At 39.9% G+C, this 25,016-nt stretch overlaps 1 protein-coding gene across 1 annotated transcript in view; it reads right to left on the bottom strand.

Moving 5' to 3' along the window:
* EFCAB5 (EF-hand calcium binding domain 5) overlaps nt 1–24,747 on the bottom strand; it is a 108,494-nt gene extending 83,747 nt beyond the window's left edge. The window contains exons 1-6 of the mRNA XM_036269428.1: nt 24,695–24,747; nt 21,512–21,601; nt 20,793–20,850; nt 16,410–16,472; nt 12,392–12,476; nt 1,250–1,826 (exon numbers count right to left, since the gene is read on the bottom strand). Of these exons, the coding sequence (XP_036125321.1) occupies nt 1,250–1,826; nt 12,392–12,476; nt 16,410–16,472; nt 20,793–20,795 (728 nt within the window). The 5' untranslated portion in view covers nt 20,796–20,850; nt 21,512–21,601; nt 24,695–24,747. The remainder of the gene's footprint in view (nt 1–1,249; nt 1,827–12,391; nt 12,477–16,409; nt 16,473–20,792; nt 20,851–21,511; nt 21,602–24,694) is intronic.
* Between the last annotated feature and the right edge of the window lie 269 nt (nt 24,748–25,016).

Genomic DNA, 25,016 nt, shown 5'->3' with positions numbered 1-25,016 from the left:
GGAGGCAACCAATCAATGTGTCTCTCTCTCAGTGATGTTTCTCTGTCTGTCTCTCTCTTTCTCTCCCTCCCTTCTACTCTCTGTAAAAATCAATGGAAAAATATCCTTGGGTGAGGATTAACAACAACAACAAAAATGAAAACTAAGAACAGAAGTTAGTTACAGCAGAGGTGGAGTACTAGGTAGATGGAGGATAACTAACGATATATTTTCACTGTAAACTATTTTGGCTTTTGAACCAGGTGATTATGTAGCTTAACTGAAAAGTTAAATTTTAAAAAAGTCTCTATTCTCAACTCATGTCATTTACTTTCCAGAGCTAAGAGACAGACACTTGGGATTCTAGAGAGATAACTAAATCTATGAATACAAGAAACTTATTTAATATATTTCACTGGTCTTCACTAGTGCCTCGTAAATAGTGAAGCATATATTAGTAGCTCAATAAATACTTTTCCAGTAACTATAAAATTACTTATTTTAAGTCCCTTTTTTTTAAATTATAAGAAAAAGTTTATTTAGAAAGTTACAGAGGTAGAAGTAAGCCAAAGAAGAAATAGGCTCAGGAAACAAGTTATAGCAAAAGAATAGGGCCTTTGGAGCTTAGGGGAAAGAGAGAGAGAGAGAGAGAGAGAGAGAGAGAGAGAGAGAGAGAGAGAAGAAGAAGAAGAAGAAGAAGAAGAAGAAGAAGAAGAAGAAGAGAAGAAGAAGAAGAAGAAGAAGAAGAAGAAGAAGAAGAAGAAGAAGAAGAGAAGAAGAAGAAGAAGAAGAAGAAGAAGAAGAAGAAGAAGAAGAAGAAGAAGAAGAAGAAGAAGAAGAAGAAGAAGAAGAAGAAGAATATAAAGAAGAAGAAGGAGAAGACGAAGGAGAAGAAGAAGGAGGAGGAGGAGGAGGAGGAGGAAGAAGGAAGAAGAAGAAGAAGAAGAAGAAGAAGAAGAAGAAGAAGAAGAAGAAGAAGAAGAAGAAGAAGAAGAAGAAGGGAGAAACTGACTCGCCTTGAGAGAGGAAAGACATTCTCTCCTCTCTCAAGGAGAGGTTCAGGCATCTTCTAGAGAGAGAGGGAGAGGTTCAGGCATCCTCTGGTGAGAGAGGGAGAGGGAGACTGGGGGACAGTGGAGAGATGTGGCGTGCTCCATAGAGAGAGCCACCTTATTTTAAGTCCTTTTAAGTTTGCATAGATATATTATTGTTCTATGTGCTTTTCAATGTAAGGAGCTATATCATCAACTGAAAATATAACAAATTATACCTGTTGCAGACAGTGTTGGTAACATGTATCTTCAGATCTTCTGTAACATCTCTCATCACCCTCTGATAACCAGACATTCCTGAGTCTTTGTTATAATAAGGATTGTTTCTCATTAAGTATTCCCCCAAATAATTAATTGGATCAAACTTAGTTGGAATATCAGCTTCTGACAATAACTTCTTTTTTTCCACTTGCATTAACATATTTTCCACTCCAACAACCAAGGTGGGTAGAAGTTTGTCAAGCAAATATACACGAGTGTTTAGTGTCATGTTTTCAGTATTAAACCACTCTTGGGCCAAATTATCCTTAGGGATTTTTTTCTCAGCTTTTTTTTCTAATTCTTTCTTCAGATTATCCTTATCTATTATTTTCTGCTGCATTACTTGAGCTCTTGCCTCCACTCTTTCAAAAAGATTTTTCGTCCATGGTTGTTCTAGCTTTGAATCCAGTACAGTTTGATCTAAATTGAAAACCATGTTTGCAGGTTTTCTAACCACAATATTCTTTGAGATTCCAATGTTAGATTCATCTGTTGAACCAGTTGAGATACTTGACTGCCCATCCAGGTTTAATTCTGAGGGGAAAAAAGTGAAATATAAGAGATATTAGAAGTAGAGTTTCATCTATACTAGTTTAGAATATTATTAGGAAAAATAATATCTCTTTAAACGATGTATTCAAACACAGCTGAAAGTAAAAAAAAAAAAAAAAAAATCAGAAAAAATGACTTGAACCATAAGGACATTTATTGTTTCCTTAATCAGAAGTCATTCAACAGCTCAGTGTTTTTCATTAAGTACCTTGCCCATTTCATTATTCTTGGTTCATTTCTTGTGCTTGTATCTCAGTATCACAAGATAGCCATTGCAGATTCAGGTATCACTTCCTTAGAGGGGAAAAAGGATTGAGAACAAAGGGCATTTCTCCTCTTAAGGTTCTGTTTTATTATTCAAGAAGAGAAGATCCCAGATCCCTGCTCCAATAACTTTCCTTTACATTTCATTGACCCTAATTGGGTTACATGTCTGTCCCGAGACCAACAGCTGGTAAAGGGAAAAAGGACTACTATGAATAGTTTTGACCGATCATAGTTTATTCCTTCATGTCAGGATTTAGAGCAAGTTATCTGATATCAGGTGATTTCCATCTGGTATAACATTGAGGTTTAGTTTGCAGGCAAAAAGGTAAGGAAATGCCTGCTGAGTTGGGCAGTGAAGAGAGTCTACTGCACATGTATATTTAAATATATTTCTTCCCACTCTCATATTTCTAGCCTCTTTCATGTTTTCATTTTTAAAATATGGTATGGAGATATTAGATCAAGATAATGTACTAAGAACAGGCACCTACATTCCCTCCCTACCCGAATCTCTGGAAATGACAGAAAAGGTTTTGTGTGTTTGTATTTTAATATAAACATAAGAATGCTGGCAATCATGAAGGATGCCTTCAGTAGCCAGAAATTTTGAGGGTCTCTAAAAAATGTAGGTAGGTGGGAGTAGATTGATTGAAGAAAATATAGGACTAAAAATATAAAGGAGAAAAATATACACTGTGAAATTTGGGAGCAGCTTTGAGGCACCCCAAGTTTAAAGAATGTAGATATGGGTAGCAGGAGAATGATTGACCTTTTGCATATCTTCATCCCCATTTAAGCTATTCATCAGGCACCAGAGGCACTCACCTCTGCAACTAGAAAAAGTAGTTTGGGATAGAGAGGCAGAAAGAAAATAAATTGCTGACATTTCACTGGCTGTACAACTTACCACTCATCCACAATCAATGGCAACAGGCTACAAAAAAAACAAAAACTCCATCCACAAAAGCGCAAACAAGGATTCCCAAAAGTAAATGCAAACACACACATAAGAATTGTGACTATTTAGTCCTGGTCTGTTTGGCTCAGTGGTTAGAGCATCAGCCTGAGGACTGAAGGGCCTCAGGTTCGATTGCCTGTCAAGGGCACGTACCCGGGCTGCAGGTTCAATCCCCGGCCTTGGTTGGGGTCATTCGGGAGACAACCAATCAATGTGTGTCTCTCCCACATTGATGTCTCCCCTCCCCCGCCCCCGTTCCACTCCATGTAAAAAAATCAATGGAGAAATATCCTCTGGTGAGGAGTAACCAAAAAAAAAAAAGAACTGTGACTATTTAAAGAAAACTATCCCTGTGACTAAATTCAACCAATGCAATAATTAACCCAAGGAAATACCATTAATAGAATAAACAAAAGGAGTCCCTAAAAGAATTGTAATTATATCGTTACAGCAGATAAATTAGAGAAAATTAAAAAAAATGTTATAGCCCTGGCCAGGTGACTCAGTTGGTTGGACTGTTGTCCCATACACCAAAAAGGTTTTGGGTTTGATTCCCAGTCAGGGCACATACCTAGGTTGCAGGTCTGATCCCCAGTTGGGGAGCTTACTGGAGTCAGCAGATCAATATTTCTCACATTGATGTTTCTCTCAATCTCAATCTCTCTCTCTCTCTCTCTCTCTCTCTCTCTCTCTCCCTCTCCCTCTCCCTCTCCCTCTCCCTCTCTCTCTCCCCCACTTCCTCTCTCTCCAAAATCAATGAAAACATATCATCAGGTAAGGATTTTTTTAAAAAGTTATAAATGTTAAGGGAAAAAAGTAATTAAGAAAGCTTGCATTTCCGGTCAGGATGGCAGCATAGGTAAATGTGGTACTCGCCTCCTCCTACAACCATACCAAAATTACAACTAAACTACAGAACATCCTTCAGAACCACCTGAAATTGAGCTGAATGGAAGTCCTAAAATTACAAAATTAAAGAAGAAGCCATGTGGAGACAGGTAGGAGGGGTGGAGGTGCGGACGGGCTGGTCCCATACCCACATGCAGCAGATAAAAATCAGGAGGGCTACCTCAGCTGGGAAAGTCCTCCCTGAGGAGCAAGGGGTACCCATCCTACACCAGGCTCCCAGCTCCAGTTCCAGTGCCAGGAAGAGAAGTACTGCAACTTCTGGTTGTAAAAACCAGTGGGAACTGAGGCTGAGGGGGGCGGAGGCTTTTGACACCCCAGGCAGTACCTCTTTATGGGCAAGCACAGACTTACTTGGACTCGCTCCTTCTGGGCTCCAGCACTGGGAAGGCAGATTGAAAGGCACCAGAGACATACAGGGAACAACTGAGTTGTTTGGCATCGGGACGAGGGTGGAGAGGCAGCTGTCTCCCAGACAGACCTGCTGTCGAAGGCCATTGTTCCTTTGGTGAGCTCTTCCCCCACAGGACCAGCTGACATGCGACATATCTGGGACTTCAGCAACCTGGCTCACACTGTTTTCCCTTACCCTGGTGATTCCCTGAGGCCCTGCCCTGCCCAACTTTCGGACCCACCAAGCTGTTTCCACTGGCTTTACCATAGGATTGGTTAGTTTGGGCTCTTGCTTCAAATTTCTCTCAAACAAGCAGCATCTGGTCTCAGTGAGACCCATACATCTCACTAAGTGGTCTCAGGCCTTGCACTAGAAGCAGCTAGCCTTGGCTCACAGCTTGGCTTTGCCTGGACACCTCCAAGCCCAGCACAAGAAGCAGCCATCAGAAGACTGCTTTGTAGCTTATGCCTGGTGGCCCCAGGTAGAACACAGGCAGTGGCTGACCTTGCTCCAGAGCCAGCACACCCAGTGGACAACTCCAGACCACATCGAAGCACCACCACTCAACCTCCTCCACAAGTGACACACTCAAGGAATGGACTAGGGATACCAGAGCACTGCTGAAGTAAGTCTTGCTCTGTGTGGTGGGCCACTGTACAGCTGATCAATCAAGGTAGTCAGAGGTCAGTGGTCAGTGGGCACAGCCAGTCCTTGCAACTGATCAGCCTGAATAAATCCCTCCCATTGATGTGCCAACAGCAATCAAGAGTCAATTACAACAGAACAGTGTAAAGTCCACATGAGGGGTGCACCTTGACGGTCCAGCTGGGATGATCAGGGAGGCTGTGCCACTGGACCCTACGGGATACCTACTATAATAGGCTACCCTAGGAAGCCTAGGAGACATAGCAACTCTACCTAATACATAGAAACAAATACAGGAAGGCAGCCAAAATGAGACAAAGAAACAAATGAAAGAATGGAATAAAACTCCAGGAGAAGAACTAAATGAAATGGAGATAAGCAATCTAACAAATGTATAGAGTTCAAAACACTGCTTATAAGGATGCGCAATGAACTTAGTGAGAATTTCAAGGAATGAGGACCTCAAAAGCATGATAAAGGACTATTCAGAAATGAAGGATGCACTAATTGAAATAAAGAATAATTTACAGGGAATCAATAGTAGAGTAGGTAAAGCCAAGAAACATACCATCAATTTGGAATGCAAAGAAGCAAAAAACCACCCAATCAGAACAGCAAAAAGAAAAAAGAATTTAAAAAATGAGGGCAGTATAAGGAGCCTGTGGGACAATTTCAAGTGTACCAACAATCACGTCATGGGAGTGCCACAAGGAGAGGAGAAAGAGCAAGAAATTGAAAACCTATTTGAAACAATAATGACAGAAAAATTCCCTAACTTGGTGAAGGAAACAGACATACAAGTTCAGGAAGCACAGAGAGTCCCAAACAAGATGAACCCCAAGAGGCCCACACCAAGACACCATCATCATCAAAATGCAAAAGGTTCAAGACAAAGAGAGAATCTTAAAAGCAGCAAGAGAAAAGCAGTCTGTTACCTACAATGGAGCTCCCATAAGACTGTCAGCTGATTTCTCAAAAGAAACTTTGCAGGACAGAAGGGAGTGGCAAGAAACATTCAGAGTGATGAAAAACAAGAACCTACAACCAAGATTATTTTATCCTGCAAAGCTATCATTTAGAATCAATGGACATATAAAGTTTCCCAGACAAGAAAAAGCTAAAAGAGTCATCACCACCAAACCAGTATTATATGAAATGTTGATGGGTCTTCTGGAAGAAGATAAAAAAATATGAATAATAAAATGGCAATAAATACATATCTATCAACAATTGAATCCACAAACAAAATGAGCAAGCAGAACAGAAACAGACTCATAGATACAAAGAACTTTTTGTTGGTTGTCAGATGAAAGGGGGTTTGGAGAAATGGGTGAAAAAGATGAAGGGATTAAGAAGTAAAAATTGGTTGTTAGATTGACAAACTTCAAAGGGAAGGAGGGAGGTGGGGCAGGAAGAAAGAAACCAAAGAACTTATATGCATATATGCATAACCAATGGACACAGACAACAATGTGGGGAAAGGCAGGAGGGGTGCAGGAGCGAGGAGGAGGGAGTCAATAGGGGAAAAAGGAGGAACATCTGTAATACATTCCATAATAAAGGTAAGTTAAAAAAAAAAAAAAAAGTGTAAACTGGTATAATCAATCCAGAAAGCAATTTGCCATTACCTAGTGAAATAATGTATATATATAATGTATATGTATATATATATGCTCCCTGATCCCAAAATCCCACTCCTGGATATATAGTACCTCCAAAGAAACTCTTTGGTTTCTATCTGATTTTTTTAATCAGGACATGTACCAGAATGTATAAGAGCAATTTTTTACATCTGCAGGTTCTAATGCACACTGCTTTTAACCTTTCCAGCATAATCCAAGGCATATATTCTCCTGCTTTAAAAGTTGTGCTACATAGCAAAAGAAACAACCACCAAAATGAAAAGGCAACCCACTCTATGGGAGAGCATAATTGCCAATGATATATCAGATAAGGGTTTAATTTCCAATATATAGAGAGTCCTCATACAACTCAACAAAAGGATGACAAAGAACCCAATTAAAAAATGGGCAGAGGAACTAAATAGATACCTCTCCAAACAGGACATACAAATAGCTAAGAGACATATGAAGAAATGATCAACATCACTAATCATCAGAGAGATGCAAATTAAAACAAAAATGAGGTATCACCTCACACTTGTCAGAATGGCCGCCATCAACAAATCATCAAACAAGTGTTGGCCAGGGTGTGGAGAAAAGAGGACTCTAGTACACTGCTGGTGGGAATGCAGACTGGTGCAGCCACTATGGAAAACACTATGGTGTTACCTCCAAAAGTTAAAAATTGAACTGCCACCTGACCCAGTGATCCCACTTCTAGGAATATACCCTAAGAAGCCTGAAACACCAAGCAGAAAGAATATATGTACCCCCATGTTCATAGCAGCACTATTTACAATAGCTAAGATCTGGAAACAGCCCAAGTGTCCATCAGTAGACAAATGGATAAAAAAGCTGTGGTACATATACACAATGGAGTACTATGTAGCTGTAAGAAAGAAAGATCTCTTATCCTTTGAGACTACATGGAGGGACCTGGAAAGTATCATCCTAAGTGAAACAAGCCAAACAGAGAAAGACAAGTATCATATGATCTCACTTATTTGTGGAATATAATGAACATAACAGTCTGAGGAATGGGGTAGTCCCAGAAACGTGGAAGCGGGGTACAGACTGACAATCCCCAGAAGAGGGGGTGGTGGGGGAGAGATAAACCACAGAACTTTTATGCATGTATGCATGACCAATGGACATGGACAACAAAGCTGGGAACAGAGTGGGGAGGGAGGAAATCAGTTGGGGGAAAAGGAGAAACATCTGTAACAAAAATAAATAAATTAATATAAATAAATAAATAAATAAATAAAAGTAGTGCTACAAAAGTATAGCATATTAGTATCTACCCATCTGCCATGGCTCATTAGTAAATTCCCACATGAACTAGGGCATTCTCCATCTTCATTGCAGCCTGTTAGTGCTCCTCTAGTGTTCTCGGATATTATAGGTTGCTAAGCAATAATCCTAGTGCTTACACTGACCCCACTGATATGCAGAATAGAAGTAGATGTGTGTTTGGTTACAACTCTAGTCAAAACATTTCTGTCTTAAGGCCATAACACCAAGAAAAGAAAAGGAGGTACAGCAATAGCAGGGTCAATAAATCAGGATTCTGAACAAGCCTATACACAACTGTCTTTTGATTGAGTGATTTCTGAATTCAAGGACCATGAAATACAGCACTGCCCCAAGGACAAATTAATTCAGAGAGTCTATTGAATATAGTTTAAAACAGGTACTGGGGTTGTTTAGCAGGTCTGTGCTTGGACATTCCTAAACCTGTTACAGACAGATTGATTCATTTATATATTCACTCAATAAATAATACTGATGTCTCGCTTTGTGCCCAGCACTATGCTAAGCACTGTTAGGACTGCATTCCTAAACTCTTCATAGAATTAAAAGCCTTTCAAATTCCCCCCCAACATGCACACCTTCACCCCTGTATAAATCCACCTTGTAGCATGCAAAGACCTATTTATTTTCACACTATGGCCATAAATGCTTTCAACTAAACAACCAGGGACACAAAGAATTCCTTATTCATATTTTGAAAGGTCCAGCTTTAAAGTGACTTTTATCATTTCCTGCACTTAGTGCATGGCTTACTGCTGGGCATGGCCTTGTTACAACCCTATTTAAGGATATAAATAGGAATGGATCATAATTCACATTATAATAAGCCTCAGTAGACACTTTCTTCACAAAAAGGCATGTAACATTAGTGGGACTGGCTCCTGATTAAATTGGTGAAAATTGACCCAGCTGGGCTATGCAACTAGATGTGTGATGTTCTCTTTAAACACAGACCCTGTCTGAAACTCAGCTTGCTTGGTCTTATCAGGATTTCTTAACATTTCTACTTAACATAGAATGGCTACTGTGAAAGTGGAGAAAAAGGAGCACTATTAAATACTACTAGAATTAAATTCAATAGCTATAGGAAAAGGCACAAAACTTTTTAAATCTTAGGCTGTGCAATGAGAACAGAGCTGATAAGTTGATAGTTAAAAAAAAAAGATTTTTCAAAATGCAAGTTAAGTTCATAGCCTATAAAGTAAAATAATTAGGGTAAAGAAATGAGAAATTCATATGGTACATTTAACCACAATATTTTTTATGCAAAAATATGTATTTGAGCACATTCTTGGAGCTGCCTGGCAAGATAACATTATTTTGACAAATATATAACAAGGATAAAGACACTGCCTTTGGCCCTGGCCAGTTTGGCTCAGCCGTTAGAGCACCGGCCTGCGGTCCGGAGAGACCCGGGTTCGGTTCCCGCTAAGGGCATGTACTTCGGTTGCAGTTTGTCCCCCGCCCTGGTTGGTCGTGCGGGTGGCAGCCACTCGATGTGTCCCTTCACATCGATTTTTTCTCTCTCTCTCTCCCTCCCACTCTATCTGTACAAAAAATGGAAAAATATCCTCGGGTGAGGATAAAAAAACACACAAAAAAAACAAAAAAGACACTTCCTTTGACTTGTTGAAATTGTAATAACAGTTCCTTCTCCCATTTCTTACTGACTTTCATACACACACACATTCAGAATATTAGGTTTAATTGTGACTGATCACTGAATAAATTAAGTACATTGCATTGCATTTAATACTGCAACAAGGAACTGCACTGTTTTCAGTATATGTCATATTCTGGCATGAATAGACTTACACAAACAAAACATACTTCCCTCTACTATACATGGAAAAGCAATAACAGAAAGTGAAAGTACAAGACCAAGAAAGACCAAAAAATCTTGATTGATATGCTTTCTAGAGAGGCAATAAATTACATGAGGGAATACATGTGTGAAGTTTTACAGATGCAAATTTGGCCATAAGATTAACATGAACACCTAACTAAATTTATAACAAATTACCTAGATCACAGTTCTGTTTGGCATGATTAAAATGAAAGAGTTCATTTATAAACTTGGCCCAAGTGATTAAGGTAAAGGTAAATTATATGTATGATGTAGTTGTGGTGGAAAGGCAAAGTATATGTATGATATAGTGGTGGTGGAGTGTGAGAGTGAGAAGGAAGTGAAATCAAGAAACTGGTATGGGTATGAGGCAGAGAGAGGTGGAGAGAGACTTGCAAGGACACTTTTTAAAAGTTAGCGATGCTGTGAAAATTGTACTGTACTAAGTTTACAATAACAGAGTAAGTGTTGGAAAGTTTGTTTCTTAATGCGTACAAATTAAAATGTGTATTAATAAGAAGAAAATGGTCAATCATTGCTTAAATTGGTTAAAAAGACAGAGAAACACTTCAGAGAAAAGTAAGCGCCTAAAAGTTATAACTAGCATCTACATAGCAATTTATAGTTTGGAAAACACTTCAATAATTATTATTGTAATTCAGCCTAGCACAGCATATTACATACTAAACATTCAATACTTGCAAATTAAATTGAAGGGACTTCAATTAATTGAAATATAAGTTGTAAATATTGTAAAGATTTTCTGTCATACAGGATTTCACTAAGTATCTGAAATTAGAAGAACTAGTCAAAGGAATGAATGTCTTGCCCACTATTTGTTGCCTTCTTGATCGTATAAATTTTCAATCTGCATGATTACGTGAGATTTCGGTTAAGGATGGGGCTAGAAGTCAGAATAAATGTGTGGTCAAGTACAGGAGTAAAAAGAAGAAATAGAAAAACAATGGACAGGCCTAATCACTATGGCTCCTCATTTTATGTTTGTATTAATGGGTTGTCTGTTACATGTGTCAGTCATAAAATTACCTTAAAAATATTCACAGATGTTAAAAGGAATACATTTTTAACTATTTCCCAAACTGTATTTAAAGTATACCTAGGAGCCCTGGCCAGTTTGGCTCAATGATTACAGCATCGGCCCGTGGTCCAGAGAGTCCAGGGTTTGGTTCCTGCTAAGGGTGTGTATCTCGGTTGCAGTTTGTCCCCAGCCCCAGTTGGGGTCATGTGGGTGGCAGCCAGTCGATGTGTTTCTCTCACATTAGTGTTTCTCTCTCTCTTCCTCCTTCTCTCCCTCTCACTCTCACTCTATCTGAAGATGAATGCAAGGGTGTCCTCAGGTGAGGATCGATTACATAAATAAATAAATAAATAAATAAATAAATAAATAAATAAATAAATAAATAAAGTTTTCCTAGGATTATATTTTTAAAGGGCAAAATCTTGAGGAATGTATTCCTAAGAAAAACTACATAAGCCCTGGCTGGTTTGGCTCAGCAGTTAGAGCGTCAGCCCGCAGACCGTAGAGTCTCAGGTTCAGTTCCTACTGAGGGCATGTCCCTCGGTTGTAGTTTGTCCCCGGCCCTGGTTGGGGTTGTGTGGGTGGCAACCACTCGATGTGTCTCTCTTGCGTCGATGTTTCTCTCTCTGTCCTTCTCCCTCTCTCCCTCCCACTCTATCTGAAGATAAATGCAAAAATGTCCTCAGGTGAGGATAAAAAAAAAAGAAAAACTACATAAATAGTTTTGTTTTGTTTTGAATCTCTCCTGAGGATATTTTTCTATTTATCATCAGCTAGGGTAGGAGAGAGGGAGAGAAAGGGAGAGGGAGAGAGAGAAAAAAACATTGATATGAGAGGAACACATCAACTGGTTGCTTCCCTCATGACCCAACCAGGGCTGGGGATGAACTACAACTGGGGTACCTGCCCTTGACCAGCATCAGACCCGTGACTCATTGGTCTGCAGGCCGATGCTCTAACCACTGAGCGAACTGGCCAGTGCTACATAATAGTTTTAAATTCTATTGTGTAGAGCAGCAATTTTCATCCTTTTTCATCTCATGACACACATAAACTAATTACTAAATTCTGGCACACCAAAATATATATTTTTTGCTAACCTGACAAAAATATAGGTATAATTTTTAAAAATATGTTTTTATTGATTTTAGAGAGAGATGGAGAGATAGAATCATCAATGTGAGAGAGAGACACTGATCAGCTGCCTCCTACAACCCCCCCCCCCCCCCACTGAGGATGGAGCCCACAACCTGGGCATGTGCCCTGACTGGGAATCAAACCAATGACATCTTGGCACATGGGACTATGCTCTCAATCCACTGAGCCTCACTGGACGGGCAATATAGGTATAATTTTGACTCATTCACACCAGATGGCTATTGTCATTCTGACTGTTGTCATTTTTTCAATTTGCCAACCTAAGGGAAAATACATCAGTGCCCCTGACTAAATAGTCAGGTATTGAATGTTTGAAAAAATTCTTGTGGCATACCAGTGTGCCTGCTTCGGCATACTGGTTGAAAATCGCTGCTGTAGAGGGAAGGCTAGTTCTCTACCTTGGTATTTCACTTCATTTGTTGCTTCTTCTTTCCCATTTTTGCCAGTATCTAATGCAGAACTGTCCCGTGGACTCTGGGAACTCTGAAAAGAAAAAGAAACATTTCAAAATGAGTTGCTCTTATTCAAAGTTGCATCAACACTCACAATTAAAGAATGAAGATAAATGCCTTGTAGGAGTTGCCAAACATTCCTACTTAATTTTGATAGGATTAAATGCTGCATACTGGAAGCAATGCAGTAATCACAGACTGTTTACTGCATTCACAAGATAAAATGTATTGGCTCAATGTGTCATCATATCTTCCTATCGCTAACAAAGTAATATGCTAAGAATATTATGCTACATGTACATTAATCTTTGAATTATACAATACTTTCTAGAAACATAATTTGATACCATAGCATAATAAAATCAGACTTTTGAAAATGTTACTTTCCTTTACTATTGGAATCATCTTCCATGTTTGTGGTGGAAAGAAAAACATTTCATCTTAATTGAGAAAATTAAAGGTTAGTTTCATGAATAAATAGTGGCAAATAGCTTTTTGTACTTATGACAATGTACTTTTTTTTTTTTTAATCCTCAACCGAGGATATTTTTTCCATTGATTTTTAGAGAGAGTGGAAGGGAAGGGAGAGAGGTGGAAGAGAGAGGAGAGAGATATATCGATGTGAGAGAAACATATCAGTTGCCTCCCCTTTTTTGTAAAATGCTTTCTCATATAAGTCTTGTATTTATTTAAACACAAAGTTACTTAAATGATTAACATGAACATTACAGAATGATCATGAAATTACCCTAAAAACTAGTAGTTATTATACTTAAGATAATGATTTTGATTTTAAAAAGCAATCTTTATGACTTCCAGTCAAGATGGCAGCGTAGGTAAACGCAGTATCACATCCTCCCACAACCACATCAAAGTTACAACTAAACTACAGAAAAACCATCATTCAAAACTGCCTGAAATCAAGCTGAATGGAAGTCCTACAACTACGGAATTAAAGAAGCAGCCACATCGAGATTGGTAGGAGGGGCGGAGGCGGAAGGGTCCCACACCCATGTGTTGCGCATAAAAATCAGAAGGATACCTCAGCTGGGAAGGTCCTCTCTGAGGACTGAGGGATCCCCATTCCCACACCAGACACCCCACTCAGGGTTCCAGTGCCAGGAAGAGAAGTTCCCATAACTTCTGGCTGGAAAAACCAGCAGGAACTGAGGCTGAGAGAGGCTGAGGCTACTGGAGCCCCAGGCAGCTCCTCTTAAAAGGCCCTCGCATGGACTTATTGGACTCACTCCCTCTAATTGGAGGGGAGGCAGCTTAAGGGGTGCCAGAGATGTACAGGGAAGAACTGAGCTGTTTGGCATTGGAGCGAGGGCTGGAGAGGGGGCTTTCTCCAGATCAAACCTGCTGTCAGAGGCCTTTGTTCCTTTGGTGAGCCCTGCCCTGGGGCGGCAGAAAGCCGCCATATCTGGGACTCCAGCAACCTGGCTCATACTGGTTGCCCCACCCTGGTGATTCCCTGAAGCCCCGCCCCACCCAACTTTCAGGTCCACTCAAGCTGTTGCCAGTTGCTTTACCATAGGATTGGCCTGTCTTGGATCCTGCTTCAGGTTTTCCTAAATTCTTTCACACAAGCAGCATCTGGTCTCAGCTAGCCCCATATCTCTCATTAAGTAATACATAGAAACAAACACAGAGAGGCAGACGTAATGAGGAGACAAGGAAAGGTCCCAAATGAAAGAACAGAAAAAATCTCCAGGAAAAGAACTAAGCAAAATGGAGATAAGCAACCTAACAGATGCTGAGTTCAAAACACTGCTTATAAAGATGCTCAATGAACTTAATGAGAACCGCAGTGAACTTAGTGAGGGCCTCAAGAGCATAAAAAAGGAACAGTCAGAAATGAAGGAGGCACTAACTGAAATAAAGAATAATTTAGCCCTGGAAGGTTTGGCTCAGCTGTTAGAGTGTCAGCCTATGGTCCCGAGAGACCCGTTTTGGGTTCCCACTAAGCATGTACCTCGGTTGCAGTTTGTTCCCGGCCCTGGTTGGGTCATGCAGGTGGCAGCCACTCGATGTGTCCCTTTCACATCGATGTTTCTCTTTCTCTTCCTTTCTTTCCCTCCCACTCTATCTGAACAACAGCAACAAAAAATTGAAAAATGTCCTCAGGGGAGAATAAAACAAACAAATAAATAAATAAATAAATAAATAAATAAATAAATGGAATAGTTTACACAGATTCAATAGTAGAGTGGATAACGCCAAGAAGCAAACCATCGATTTGGAATATAAGGAAGCAAAAAACACCCAATCAGAACAGCAAAAAGAAAAAAGAATACAAAAAAATGAGGATAGTGTGAGGAGCCTCTGGGACAACTTTAAGTGTGCCAACATTCGCATCTTGGGGGTGCCAAAAGGAGAAGAGAGAGAACAAGAAATCGAAAACCTATTTGAAACAATAATGGCAGAAAAATTCCCTAACTTGGTGAAGGAAACAGACATACAAGTCCAGGAAGCACAGAGAGTCCCAAACAAGATGAACCCCAAGAGGCCCACACCAAGACACATCATCATCAAAAATGCAAAAGGTTCAAGACAAAGAGAGAATCTTAAAAGCAGCAAGAGAAAGGCAGCTAGTTACCTACAAGGGAGTTCCCATGAGACTGTCAGCTGATTTCTCAAAAGAAACTTTGCAAGCCAGAAGGGAGTGGCAAGAAATATTCAGAGTAATGAAAAGCAAGAACCTACAATCAAGATTACTCTATCCAGAAAGCTGTTATTTATAATCGATAGCCATATAAAGAGTTTCCCAGCCCTGGCTGGTTTGGCTTAGCGGTTAGAGCATCGGCCTGCAGTCCAGAGAGACCTGGGTTCGGTTCCCGCTAAGGGTGCGTACCTCCGTTGCAGTTTGTCCCTGGCCCTGGTTGGTCGTGCAGGTGGCAGCCATTTGATGTGTCTCTTTCACATCAATGTTTCTCTCTCTCTTTCTCTCTCTTCCTCTCTCTCCCTCCCACTCTATCTGAACAAAAAATGAAAAAATGTCCTTGGGTGAGGATTAAAAAAAAAAAGTTTCCCAGACAAGAAAAAGTTAAAGGAGTTCATCACCACCAAACCGTTATTATATGAAATGTTGAAGGGTCTTTTTGAAGAGAAAGATAAAATATATGAACGAGCCCTGGCCGGTTTGGCTCAGCGGTTGGAGCGTCGACCTGCAGTACAGAGAGACCCGGGTTCAGTTCCCGCTAAGGGCACATACCTCGGTTGCAGTTTGTCCCTGGCCCTGGTTGGTCGTGCGGGTGGCAACCACTCGATGTGTCCCTTCACATCGATGTTTCTCTCTCTCTCTCTCCCTCTCTCTCCCTCCCACTCTATCTGAACAAAAAATGGAAAAATGTTTTCGGGTGAGGATAAAAAAATATATATATACATATATATATATATGAACAAACAAAATGGCAATGAATACATATCTATCGACAATCGAATCTATAAACAAAATGAACAGGCAGAACAGAAACATTCTCATAGATACAGAGAACATTTTGTTGGTTGCCAGATGGGAGCGGGGTTGGGGGAATGGGTGAAAAAGGTGAAGGGATTAAGAAGAACAAATTGGTTGCTAGACTGACAAACCTCAAAGAGAAGGGGGTTGGGGGGAATAAACTAAAGAACTTTTATGCATAACCAATGGACACAGACAACAGTGTGGGAAAAGGCAGGAGGGGGTAGGAGTGGGGAGGAGGGGGTTAATGGGGGAAAAAATGAGGAACTCCTGTAATACATTCAACAATAAAGATTAAAAAAAAGAAAGCAATCTTTATATATAATTCATAATAGTTCTTCACACATAATGTGTCTATGGAAGCTTCCTGCAACTGATTTAAATGAGTCAGCTTAATTTTTCTATTTGCCATTTTGTTTATCTGTTTGAATACCCACATCTTTCCTTTTCTTCTTTTCATAAAAAAATTAATTTGTCCAGTTTACTCTCCAGCATTAACTCTACCTTAATAGGCTTACTCACTTCAGTTGCTTCGTGTTCACTTTCTTTGTCTTCTTTTCCATTTTCCTAAAATAGAAAAAGTGTTAATAAGTGGTTTACAAAAGGAACTGGAGATAAACAAACATCTACTCTAGTACAGTATGCTTTTTATGTTAAAAATTTTCACATTATGAGTAAACTTCATACCAAATAAAATCACACCAAGTAGTTATATTAACAAATTCAAACAGTAACAGGCTCATTAATATATGAGGAATGTCAACCAACTAGAAGCAGGCCACTGCTTCTCAGTTGACCTCTTTTTTGTAGCATTTTTGTCAAAACCTGATGCAGAATACTTTAACTAAAAAGAGAAATAATTAAATGATAGAATATATTTCATCTCAATTCTCCCAAGAAAGATGAATTTCAAATACTCTCATGATTATATGGTTAGGAATCTATTTAGGCCAGGTACCTGAGCAAGTTTGGGTTCCTCTTTAGATGCTAACTTACTCATCTAGATCCCTAAAAAATATCATCAAATGGTAAGGGAAGGTATTACCAGACCATAATTAATAACAAAAAGAAAGAAAGAAAATGTTCATAAACAACAAAAAGTACACTGAAAGATCAAAATGTCCCCCAACCCCCACCACGTCCCACCATTCTATTGAATGGTAAGTTCTCAACTGCTAAATTTTTCAAACTGTACTACTGTTATTACTGTTATTAATGGCCAAAGTTAGATTAATGCTAGGCTAGTGCTCAGGGAGACAGGAAAAGTCACCCCAGTAACCATCACCATTATCATTAAAACACATACACACACGCACACAAAAACAGTAATGCAATTTGAATTTTTAAAAACATTATTCTCATTCGCATTAATTTTTGAAATAACAATCAAGATGATGTGAAATGGCCTTGGCCGGTTTGGCTCAGCAGTTAGAGTGTCGACCTGCAGATCAGAGAGTCCCGGGTTTGGTATCTGCTAAGGGCATGTACCTCGGTTACAGTTTGTCCCTGGCCCCGGTTGGGGTTGTATGGGTGGCAGCCAGTCGATGTGTCTCTTTCATATTGATGCTTTTCTCTCTCTCTTCCCCCCTCTCTCCCTCCCGCTCTATGTGAAGATAAATGCAAAAAATGTCCTCGGGTTAGGATTTAAAAAAAAAAAAGATGATGTGAAGTGAAACTTTGATGCTACCTAATTTATGTGAGAAAAGCTGACAGATATTAGAATAATAATCTCACTAAAAAGTATTTTTTTTTTGGAAGGGGCATTCTGAGAGGAATGTGATTTACCTGGCTTATTTATTCATATTAAGGAATTAAAATGGATAATTACCAGGTCTCTACTTCATTGCAAATGACTATATATTCAGTCACAGATTATCAAAATCACTTCTGTGCCAAAACTTATTTGAGTTTGTGTATAGCTCTGGCCAATATGACTCAGGGGATAAAGCATCAGCCCTCGCACCAAAGGGTCTCAGGTTTGATTTCCAGTCAAGGGCATATACCTGGGTTGCAGATTCAATCCCCAGCCCTGGTCCAGGCCCATTTGGGAGACAACCAATTTATGTGTCTCTTTCACGTCAATGTTTCTCTCTGTCTCTTTCTCTCTCCCTCTCCCTCACCTCCACTCTCTCTAAAATTCAATGGAAAAAATGTCCTCAGTTGAAGATTAACAACAACAAGAGTTTGTGTCTATTTAGGCTCTGCGCTATGTAAAAAGTAACTTATAGTCAAGGCCTCTGCTTCTAGGGCAGTTACAATCTAGGGATTCTTTAATCTGAAATGGTATGCTGATAATGTGCTACAGTATTTGCCTTTTTATCAACATAACACATGTTCTAGTTGAGTAAACCCAAAGTACTTGCTTTGGAAACAACAGATTCCAATACTTAAAAGTAGCTGCCTCAAAGCCTTTTTGAAGCAGTTCATAAATAACATAAACTAGATTTCTCTGATAGGTCCCAATAGTACATTCTCACAGACTGTTTTCTTTGCTTATGGTGTCTAACTCCTGAATTGCTAAGAAGCATCCTTCCATTCTTTAAAAATCTGTTTTGTTTGGCTGTACCCAGATAAATTCAACTTTATTGGGTGTCTTCTATATGCAGATAGACACAGAGGTTAAAAATATAAATAAGACCTGCCTTTGAAGAGTTCTCAGTTTAATGACGGAAAAAGGAATAAACAGATGCAATTCAATCTGCAAAGTGCAAAAAGTAGAGGTACATACAAAATGTTAAGGAACACAGAGGAATAAATAATATATTTCTCCAGAGAGATTTGGGAATTTTTCACAGAAAAATATTTTTTCAAGCTGGATTCAAAAAAATAATAAGATCTTTTTGTATAAAGGAGTGGGGAAGATTATTTGAGACAGAAAGAACAATATACTTACAAGAGGATATGAAAGCTCAAAAAGTGTTTGAAGCATTCATGTAGCAGAGCATAGTTATATAAAAGAAAGTGGCAAAAAATGAGGCTAAAAAGTGTCAACCAATGGTTGTTGGTGCCAATTTAATACCAACAGGAAGCCCTAATTTGGGGTGCAATGAAGGAAACTTTATTCAGTGCAAAACAGCTCAATTGTGATACAGAACAGCTGTGAAAACAGTGCTGAAAAGCAGCTCAGTAGGGTTATAGCTCAATTATGAAGCTGGAGGCTGTGAAACAGCATGGCTGTGAAGAGGACCTGGGGCAAAGCAGCCCTGGGGCAAGGCCTCTCTTAGGCTAAGCAGGTCAGCTCCATCTGCTTCAGTCCACACTGCTCTGCCTTGCTCTGCTCCTGCACCAGTCTGCTCTGCTTTGGGGAGACATTCTCCATGTTTTAGCACCAGATGGGGAAATAGTCTTCAGTGGAAAGGGAAGTGCTCCCACAGCCAAAAAGGAGCTGTTTTATATAAACAGAAGATCCCTATCTGGTCCATCTACATGCAGATGAGGACTCCAAATCTTCACAGTTTGATTGGTCAAAAAAGCACTGTCCTGATTGGGTAGAACAAAGCTGCTCTGATTCAATGGTGAAGATGTTGATGGGGATATAGCTGCACAGCTTCAGTTGAACAGGGGAGCCTCAGTCCTATTGGTCGAAACAGGATTTCCGGAAATGCATTATCATGGCTGGTTCAGATGTCAGAAACAGTGCAGGAAGGCAGTTCAGTGCAGGAGAAGGCAACTTAGTGCAGGCTTCTCCCTGAAGTGCTGTTTGCATGAGAGGTCCCTGTTTAGAAATGGCTGCTAGGCTCTGTTTTCTTTCTTTGTTTAAGCCCAGTTAAGCCACTAGGAGCCCTTCTTAGTAGGTATCTCTTTCTCAGGGTCCACAAAAGGTAAATTTTCAGTCCGCAAAATTATTTATGCTAAATCAAGGAGTTTGGACTTTGTTCTATCTGTGCTTTTTAAGCATAGTACAGATGTTATCAATTTGTTATTTATTTATTTACTTATTTATTTATTATCCTCACCCGTAAAACATCAACGTGAGAGAGACACATCGACTGGTTGCCACCCACATGACCTCAACCGGGGGAGGGACAAGCTAAAACCGAGGTACGTGCCCTTAGTGGGAACTGAACCCGGGTCTCTCTGGTCCACGGGCCATCACTCTAACTGCTGAGCCAAACCGGCCAGGGTAAAATTGGTGTTTTTAAAAAGTAAACTCCAGCCCTGGCCGGTTTGGCTCAGCAGCTGGAGTGTCAGCCCGAGAACTAAAGAGTCGTGGGTTCAATTCTGGTCAAGGGCATGTACCTCAGTTGTGGTTTGGTCCCCAGCCCGGGTCGTATGGGAGGCAACCAATCAACGTTATCTCTCACATTGCTATTTCTTTCTCTCTCTCTCCCCCTCCCACTCTATCTGAAGATAAATGAAAAAATATCTTTGGGCGAGGATTAAAAAAAAAGTAATCTCCACCAGCAAAGACTGGAAGCATGAAAGACAGTGGGTGGGTAGTGGGGATGATCAAAGTAAAATGTTGAACCTGAGGTGAATGCCTCACTGCCCCTCACTTTCCTCTAGTCTAGGCTCTGCTAGACATTGTCAGTACCCTAACCATATCCCTTCAGCTTCACCTTGACAATACATGCAGATAGTTTCTGATTTCAAGCATCTGTAATTCTGTCAGAGGGCTTCCTGACAGTCCAAATGTGGGACAGGCGAGAAGAGCTTGGAAGTTAATATCTGATAGGAGAAGCTCTCAGCCATTAATGAATAGGAAGTTGCATATAGTCTCACAGGTGGAGCATTTCTGAGGTATGTTCTATACTATCTCCCAGAGTTCCCCAGTGCGATTGCGCTTCAGTTGCCCACAGTAAAACCTGCTCAATAATGAATGCATTTGATACCTGCCCAATACTATAGGCTTCCTTCACTTCCTGTATTACTTCCTTACTCCCTTACCATTGTTTTCTGGGACCACCTCCCAAGTGAACTTCAACATCTTAGATCAAGGTCTGTTCTGAGGGAAGTCAAACAAACAAACAAAAAAAACAGCTACAATGATCAGGACTGTGGCATAATTGGATCTAAGTAGTGAAAGAGGAGGTTAGTTAAGGTTCACTGAGTGTTTTTTTGTTTTTGTTTTTTTCATGTTTGTAAGGGTGAATGGATGATAATGCCATTTATTGAAATAAGGAAAGGAAAGAAAACAGGTTTGAGTAATGATACAAGTTTGGACCTGGCTTGATAACCTGATAGAAGTTTCCAGTAAGAATCTGAATGCTACTGAAATATATTATGATGCACTTGCAGGAAATGATACAGAATCAAGTACACTGGGAAATGATGGAGCATTGTCCAGTCTGAACATAGTTAATTTGCATTTGAATTACTCAAAGTGTATAGCATTCTGCACACCTCACATTCCTACTCATAAGATTCTAGAGTCATTTAACTTAAGTTGTTGGCTGTGAGCTAGCCTTTTTAAATCTAGTTAAGGACTCTCCACACACACTCCCAAATAGATTTGTAAATGGTGAATTGCAGCATTTGGCATCTTGGTTGGGAAGACTGTCAGTCATACATTAAAGAGTAGCCAATTATCCTTGAGGTTTTCCAACATAAAAAATAAATCATACATTATTCTGATTACCCAGACTACTAAAAGATATGTCATTTACCTGGAATTCTTACAAGTCTTGATCCTCTGGGTATTGACCAAAAGATGTCATTGTAGGAGGATGCTAGTGGAGCTCACCCAATAAGACTAGCTAGGAGAAGAAGAAAAAAAAGGATGAAGGTAAACCCTTGTTAATGAACACTTAAAAGTAAAGCTCAACCCAGTCAGTGTGGCTCAGTGGATTTAGCATCATCCCATGGACTGAGAGGTCCTGGTTCAATTCCTGGTCAGAGCACATGCTCAGGTTGTGGGTCAATCCCGAGTAGAGGGCAGAAGGCAGCCAGTCAGTGTTTTTCTTTCACATCGATGTTTCTATCTCTCTCTCTAAAAAATCAATAAAAACATATATTTAATACAGCTGAGAAAGAAGAGCTAGTGAAAGATTATAATAACTGCTGAAAATGGCAGGAGATTCCTGTAGCTGTGCAAACGCATACCACTGGCCTGACTCCTATTAGAAGCCTCTACTGCTGTGCACACTCCTGCTGCAAGCCCTGGCAGCTCCACAAGTATATTACAACAGCCAAGGCCCCCACAATTGCTTATAGGCCTGGATTTGACCTTGACTCCCGTCATTGGTCTGCATTGGCTCTGCTCACCTGTAGTTAACCCTACAGTTGTGTACCTGCAAGGTAGGTACCTGCCCCAACTCCCATCACTGGCCTCCACTACTGAACACGTGCCTGTAGCTAGCTTCCAGAGCCACACTAGTTACACAGTGATAGCCAGGGCCACTGCAGCTACCTGTGTACATGAAGTTGGTCCTTGCCCCTGCTGCTGGTCATGGCCATCATCACTGCACATATGTCTACCGCCAATCCCTGTGTAGCCAGTCCCTGCAAATAGCCCTGCAGATAATTGAGTGCACACTACTATTTCTAACCACCACTACCACCACATAGTGTAGTATTGTTAAAGACCCCAACAGTCCTTATAGCCACTCTGAACTTCCCGTAGCTCTTACCAATGATTATACAGTTTTTGATGTCATGGACCCCAGCTTTCCTCAGATGACCAGACACTAATGTGCCCCCAATTTAGAGGTACTACATTTTCTCACACTTGGTCTGTGCACCACTAGACCTAGGCTCACAGCATGTTCCAGCATGCCCCTGCTCATGAGTGAAGGTCTTTCCTTACCAAAGTCAGTCCATAATATCTGGAAGAGGTAATTGCTTCTTCAAATGCACAGACACCTACAAAGGCTACAGGGATCACAAAGAATCAAGGAAAGATGATACTACCATAGGAACACAGTAAACTTCCAGTAATGGACCCCAAAGAAGTGAGATTCACAAAATGCCTGACAAAGAATGAAAAATAATTGTTCTGAAGATGCTCAGAGAACTATAAGAGAACAAAGATGAATAATTTAATGAAATAAGGAAAACAATACAAGAATGAAATGATAGCCCTGGCCAGTTTGGCTCAGCAATTAGAGCACTGGCCTATGGACCAAAGAGTCATGGGTTCAATTCCAGTCAAGAGCACATAACTTGGTTGCAGTTCGGTCCCTGGCCCTGGTTGGAGTTGTGCAACCAATTGATGTGTCTCTCACATTGATGTTTTTCTCTCTTCCTCCTTCCCACTCTGCCTGAAAATAAATGGAGAAATATCCTTGGGTGAGGATTTTAAAAAAAGAATGAAATGTTAAGTTCCACAAAGAGATAGAAAACATAAAAAAGAACCAAATAAATTTTGAGCAGAAGAATACAATGATTGAAATAGAGTTCAACAGAGACCTTCAAAAACACACTAGACCAAGCAGAAGAAAGAATCGTGAACTTTAACTCAGATCATTTAAATTATCCAGAGGAAAACATTTTTTTTTAAATGTAGAGGAATGAAGAAAGCCTTTGGACTTATGGGACACCATTAAAGGAAACAATCTATACATTATGACAGTCTAAGGAGAGGGAGAAAGGAGCAGGGAGCTTATTTAAAAAAATAATGTCTGAGAATTTCCCAAATCTGAAGAGAGATTTAACATCCAAGTTCATGAAGCTCAGAGGTCTGCAAACAAATTCAACCCAAACAGATCTTCTGCAAGACACATTATAATAAAACAGTGAAAAATTAAAAACAAAGAAAGAGTCTTGAAAACAGCAATAGAAAAGAAGCTTGTCACTTACAAGTGAAGACCATAAAATTATTAGCTTATTTCTCAGCAGAAATTGTACAGGCCAGAAGACAGTGGGGTATTATATTCAAAGTGCTGAAAAAAAACTTCCAACCAAAGTTATCCCTAAAAATGAAGGAGAGATAAAGTCTTTCCCAGACAAACAAAAGCTGAGGGATTTCATCACCACTAGAATATCTTTACAAGAAATGTTGAAAGTTCTTTAAGCTGAAATGAAAGGACACTGATTAGTAACATGATAACATATAAAAATATAAAACACACTGATAAATATAGTCAAATTCAGAATACTCCAATACTATGATATGGTGGTATGTTACTCACTTAACTCTAGTGGAAAGGTTAAAGGATAGAAGTATTAAAAATAGCAATAGCTACTATTATTTGCTAATTCATATACAATATAAAAATTTGTAAATTGTGGCATCAAAAACATAAAATGCCATGGCCTGTTTGGCTCAGCGGTTAGAGCATCGGCCTGCAGTCCAGGGAGGCCCGGGTTCGGTTCCTGCTAAGGGCACGTACCTTGGTTGCAGTTTGTCTCCGGTCCTGGTTGGGTTGTGTGGGTGGCAGCCACTGGATGTGTCCCTTTCATGTCGATGTTTCTCTCTCTCTCTCTTTTTCTCTCTCTCTCTCTCTCTCTCTCTCTCTCTCTCTCTCTTTCCCTCCCACTCTATCTGAACAAAAAGTGGAAAAATGTCCTCGGGTGAAGATTAAATACATACATAAATCAATCAATCAATCAATCAATCAATCAATCAATCAATCATAAAATGTATGTCGGGGGAGAATAAAAGTGTAGAGTGTTTGTATGTGATTGAAGTTATCAGCTAAAAATAAATTATTGTATATATTAGATGTAAGCCTCATGTTAATCACAAAACAAAAACCCACAGTAGATACACAAGACATAGAGAGAAGGGAATCAAGCATACCACTATGGAACATCATCAATTCACAAAAGAAGGCAAAAGTGAGGGAGAAGGGAACAAAGGAACTATAAAACAGCCAGAAAACAATAAGATGACATTAGTAAGTACTTACCTATCAATAATTATTCTAGCTCTGGCCAGTTTGGCTCAGTGATTAGAGCGTTGACCTGCGGTCCAGAGACCCAGATTCGGTTCCCGCGAGGGGCGTGTACCTCGGTTGCAGTTTGTCCCTGGCCCTGGTTGGGTTGTGCAGGTGGCAGCCACTCGATGTGTCCCTTTCACGTCGATGTTTCTTTCTCTCTCGCTCTTCCTCTCTCTCCCTCCCACTCTGTCTGTACAAAAAAAGTGGAAAAATGTCCTCGGGTGAGGATAAAAAAAACAAAACAAAACAAACAAACAAACAAATAATTATTCTAAATGTAAATGAATTAAAT

This window comes from Molossus molossus, unplaced genomic scaffold (genome assembly GCF_014108415.1).
Source record: "Molossus molossus isolate mMolMol1 unplaced genomic scaffold, mMolMol1.p scaffold_m16_p_19, whole genome shotgun sequence".
Classification (NCBI taxonomy): domain Eukaryota; kingdom Metazoa; phylum Chordata; class Mammalia; order Chiroptera; family Molossidae; genus Molossus; species Molossus molossus.
Note: the sequence above shows the minus strand (reverse complement) of the source record. Positions and strands in the feature narration are given on the sequence as shown.